We start from the raw sequence: 5120 nt of genomic DNA on the forward strand, positions 1-5120 counted from the left end.
GAGGGGTCAAACACAAAGTTAACCCCACCAGACGAAGACAAGGTGAAGATGGAAAGTAGAGTGATAATTAATAGAACTTTTTCGAAAACAAAACTAAGAAACTCGAGAATGCAATGCAGGAGGAGGTGGACGAATGTCTGGAAAAATTAAAGAAAAGCAAAACGTTTTATACCAGAGGGAAAAAATACGCTTTAATGGCAGTTACCTTTTGTCTCAGAAGAGGAGGAAAAAAGACACTCCACTAAGCTGCTACATGGAGAAAAATGGACACTCCTGCCCACTTACCTGGGTAAACGAGTTACCAGAATTAGGGTGGGCAGGATCCCACCTAGAATCGATCTAGAATGGATAACAGCAGCAATTTTCACCGCAGGAGAGAAACGAGACAACGAGGAGGTGAAAATAATAATGATAAACCGAACCCAACAAGTAAATTGATGGGGGTTCGGGGTAGAAATGATTTTTATGGTGAATCAAAAAGAGTACGAAGATATACCAGAAACATTGGAGTGTTGTCTCCCGCAGCCGACCACTTGCAATGGTTCAACCGGCATTGATCTCAGTTGTCTCGTAGAACATGGAAAAAAACTTGGACATTCTCATTTACTCCAGACCTAACTAATAGAAAAAAACCCAGTTATTCTGATTGCTAGACTATTTTCAATGTACAAGAATTCAATTATAAAATAATTTTCACGAACAATTTGCGGCCAGGATAGCATTTCAATTATTAATTAACACATGTTAAAAAGACATTCTTGGTATAGTTTAGTTCAGAAACTTTATGTTGGTACTGATTATTTTATTGATTTAAATGCTCTTAATACGTAAATAACCACGACATTATTTATTTATTTATTTATTGAACCATTGTAGTTAAACCACCATATGACCATTCTGGACGTTCGGCCTATATTAATCGCTGTAAGAAACTTGGTGCAACACCCATTAGCTACTTCTTACGTCACATGGAAGATAACAAACTGGATTTACGTTACCATGGATTAGGTGGCAAAGGAACGAGTGCTGTCACTCCAACACTAGCAGTAAGAACTTATGTACTTTAGCAAACTGTCATAATTGTGTAGTCGTCGATTGTGTGTTTATGTTGTATTTATGTATGTATGTATGTATGTATACAAACATACAAGCTTTATCTAATATTATAAATGCGAAAACTGATTTCTGTGAGTCGGTGTGTCACACTTTGACTCCCCCATCTCTCACAGTTCAATGACACTTCTGCTATTGCTCATGTTGGTGTGAGAGTAATAGTAGGCATAAAGACGGTGAGGGCGGGGGCGAAAAATAACTGAGAGAGAGAGAAAGGAAAAGAGAGGGAGAGAAGGAGAGACAAAGAAATTTAGGGAGAGTTGATGATGTTTTATTAAAAGTAGTAGTGTTGATAGTGGCAGTGGGAGTAATAATAAGAGAGAGAGAAAGAGGGACTGAACACTGAACTAACATACTGAACTACCATACTGAACAAACATTGAATTATTTTACACACACATTTACCCTATTTGTGATGGTAATGTGATGATAGTAATAGTATGAGCTGTAGTTGTGATAGAGGCGGAGGTGGCGGTGATGATGGTGGTGGCAGTGACTGTAGCCAAGGCGGTCAGGGATGATGGTGAGAGTAAGCGATGTGAAAGACAGCGGTGATGGTGGTGGAGAAGAAAGCAGCGATGTCAAAGGTATTGATGGTGGTGGCGTCTGAAGTCTGAATGGTGTGTGTGTGTGTGGCAGATGTAATGCAGCTTTGCAATAAGTTCCAAGTCAACAAATTATTTCAATTTTGAAGAAAATTGTTCATTGCTTGAAAAATATTGTTCAATAAAATTTAATACATACTCAACGCATGAAGTGTCATTGTTGGGCCCAAGGCCTGATGAAGATCCCCCCCCCCCACGGAGCAATCTCAAAGGCCACTAGGGCGGTTTTTAAGTCAGTATATATATATAGATAGATATACATATATTCTTTTACTTGTTTCAGTCATTTGACTGCAACAAACCCGAAGGCTGTAAATTACGGCGAAGAGCGACACACATAAGTCCTTTTTTATAATAACTATAACTATATATTATTTTTATAATAATATATGCTCCATTTAGAGCGACTAAACCTAAACAATTGAATGAAAAAAAAGACGAGTTGAACCACAATGAATTATATGGCGCCGCACACACTCGATTCAACCACATAGCCCACCCATCAATTTCAGTCAATTTTAATGTATAGACAATTTTAGTCTCATATATATATTTTTATATATACTAGACTAAAATTATCTATACATTAAAATTGGCTGAAATTGATGTCGTGTTCAATTCCCAGTGGTTCGGTTAGGGTATACATATATACAATACGCACGCACGCACACACACACACACACACACACACACATACATATATATGTATATATATATATATATATAAATATATATAGAGAGAGAATGAGAGGTAAAATCTATACACTGTGATACCCATCCAACATTACCATGAATTTGTTACCAACATGTATACATTCGCCTGTGCTGAAAGCAAATGGAGTCTGCACTTCAGAATACCTTAGCTACACTATTTATCAAGTACTTTATGCTATTGATAAGCAAATAGACGATAAGCAAATAGGCTCTACTTCCTTCGAGTATACCAATGATACAAAATTAGATAAATATAATCTATTGATTAGCGTTCTACCCATGGCTATTTTGATATTATTGCGTTATATGTCATCCTATGATTTAGTAACGCTTGAATGATTATCGTTCTAAGTACAAATGGGAGATTTGTTAACAGCTATTCTGTTGTCATGTTAACTTGAAAGAAGATCGTTCGTAAGTTCAGGTTTTTTCAGCATAACGTTGGAAATATGTCGGAAACACCAAAGAAGATTAAATGAAAATCTATGACATAATTATTTCGTTCACTGATGCAATAGTTTTTACTTCCTGATCTATGTTTGTAATAACAGCTTCCTGTGACCGTAAATTTATGTAATAGATAGGTGGGTTTGATTATTTGAATCCAGGAAAAAAGTCACAGGAAAGTCAGTGGTAAAAAGTTACAGAATAAAAAATCACTGGAAAAAAGTCATTGTGATAGAGTTTCATGATAGCGTCGGCTGGAACATTTGTCTTTAGTCAACATTAAAAAAAAAAGGGAATACATATGTAACGTCACGATACTGTATAAGATGTTTTCAGTCTGTACATGTCCATACATTGTCAATAAATGACTGGTTTAAATTTTGTTTCATTGTCTTTTGATTAAGAAATTGAATAAAAACTTCTTTATATATATATATATATATATATATATATAATGCCATCATATATAAATTGAATTCAAGTCATGTACAGTCAGTAAACTGATTTCGAATATTTTTTGTTTTAAAATTTTGTTTATAGTATTTAAATAAGATGTGACATTTTTCCAATGACTATATTTTATTAAGATTGTGACTTTTTCAGTAATTTTCTTCCTATGACCTTTTTCCGTACACCTATTATTTCAGTTAATATACTTAATAAACCCTAATATGGTTACTTCTGATGTTGAAAACGTTGGAAATGATTAAGCCTATCTCTATTTTTTATTATAGGTCAACATTTTAATGAAACTCCGTTTAATATTTCGTTGGCATGACACATTACTGTGCCAGATATCAGATATGAACCATCAACAGTTTGCTTAATAAGTTGTTAAATGACATCATAATTTTGGAAGAAATAATATAGCGATACAGGTTAAAACTTACTAAATCGGGATTCTTTAATCCGGCAGTTCAGATTGTTTGTGACAGTGATTTGAAGCTGCTGGTCATTAGTTTGGATGAGCGCAACGTGGTCATCTGTGATGCCACAAGCGTTCCATATTGTTCATGTCTGCCAGAGTTTACTTCCAGTCAACAACAGGGGTGAAGAAAATACTCCAAGGGAGCCTCGCTCTACATGTAAAATACACACCCGTAGGATCTCGCATTTATAAAACAGTGAGTTGAGAATCTTCGATAATTGATATTATTCATGCAATTATAAAGCAAAAATTCTCTCATGGAGTTATCTCCTAGCAAGCAAGGGAGATAACCGAAGTATCATCAACCGATCATAATGTTCAGAAAATAAAGACGATGCAGATAGGAATCTCTTAAAAGCCAACAACTGAAAGCAACCGCAATGTGTCGATTTAACAGTAATGTACTTGTATATCAATTAAAAAAGGAAGTTATATATGTATCCTACACTATAACATTTTTATTGATATTTTACCTTAAATATGCTTGCTGAGGGACAACTGAGAAAATAGAGTGTTGGACTCTTGAACCTTATCCTCTCAGCTATCCAATGAAACATCTTTCATTGCATCCATGCCTAAGACATTTAACTCTCACAAACGTAGTCCTCACATTGTAAAGTGATACTATGAATTTGTATTACTTGTTGCCACATGTATTAGGATTCTTAGTTAAATGATAAAATGGTGACAGGCTGACTGAATCGTTAGCGCGACGCACAAAACAACGGTATTTCGTCTTGTCTTTATGTTCTAAGATCAAATTCTGCTGAGGTCATCTTTGCCTTTTATCCAGTCAAGCACTAGGGTCGATGTAATCGAATAGGCCGACTCACCCTCAAAAACATTTTCAGGTCTTGTGACAATAGTAGTAAAGAAAAAATCACAGAAAGGATTACTTAAGAGATATTTCGTTTGTACACATTTCTAAGTTCATGTCTGCTCCACAGGCCGTGATTACGCAACTGAAAATCCATTCTCAGTGCCATCTGTCGGAGATTGTAATTGACAAGATCAAAGGTCCAGTATCATTACAACGCATTATTTACATTATTTACATTTGACGGATATTTGTTCTCATCTTGTTTGTTGTTACACAACGTTTCGGCTGTTATACCCTCCAGCCTTCATCAGGCGTCTTGGGGAAATTTAGAACTAGGGTTCTCATTACTAAGTTATTTTTCGATGTTGTTGTTATTATTATTATTATTATTATTATTATTATTATTATTATTATTATTATTATTATTGTTGTTATTATTATTATTATTATTATTATTCAGGTCACTGCCTAGAATCGAACTCGGAATCTTGGG

General features: G+C 35.0%; 1 protein-coding gene across 1 annotated transcript in view; it reads left to right on the plus strand.

Moving 5' to 3' along the window:
- Positions 1-5120, plus strand: part of LOC106868572 (leucine-rich repeat-containing protein 74B) — a 62841-nt gene that overhangs the window by 28137 nt on the left and 29584 nt on the right. The window contains exons 5-6 of the mRNA XM_014913893.2: positions 877-1046; positions 3614-3696. Coding sequence (XP_014769379.2) covers positions 877-1046; positions 3614-3696 — 253 coding nt within the window. The remainder of the gene's footprint in view (positions 1-876; positions 1047-3613; positions 3697-5120) is intronic.

Source organism: Octopus bimaculoides, chromosome 1 (genome assembly GCF_001194135.2).
Source record: "Octopus bimaculoides isolate UCB-OBI-ISO-001 chromosome 1, ASM119413v2, whole genome shotgun sequence".
Lineage (NCBI taxonomy): Eukaryota > Metazoa > Mollusca > Cephalopoda > Octopoda > Octopodidae > Octopus > Octopus bimaculoides.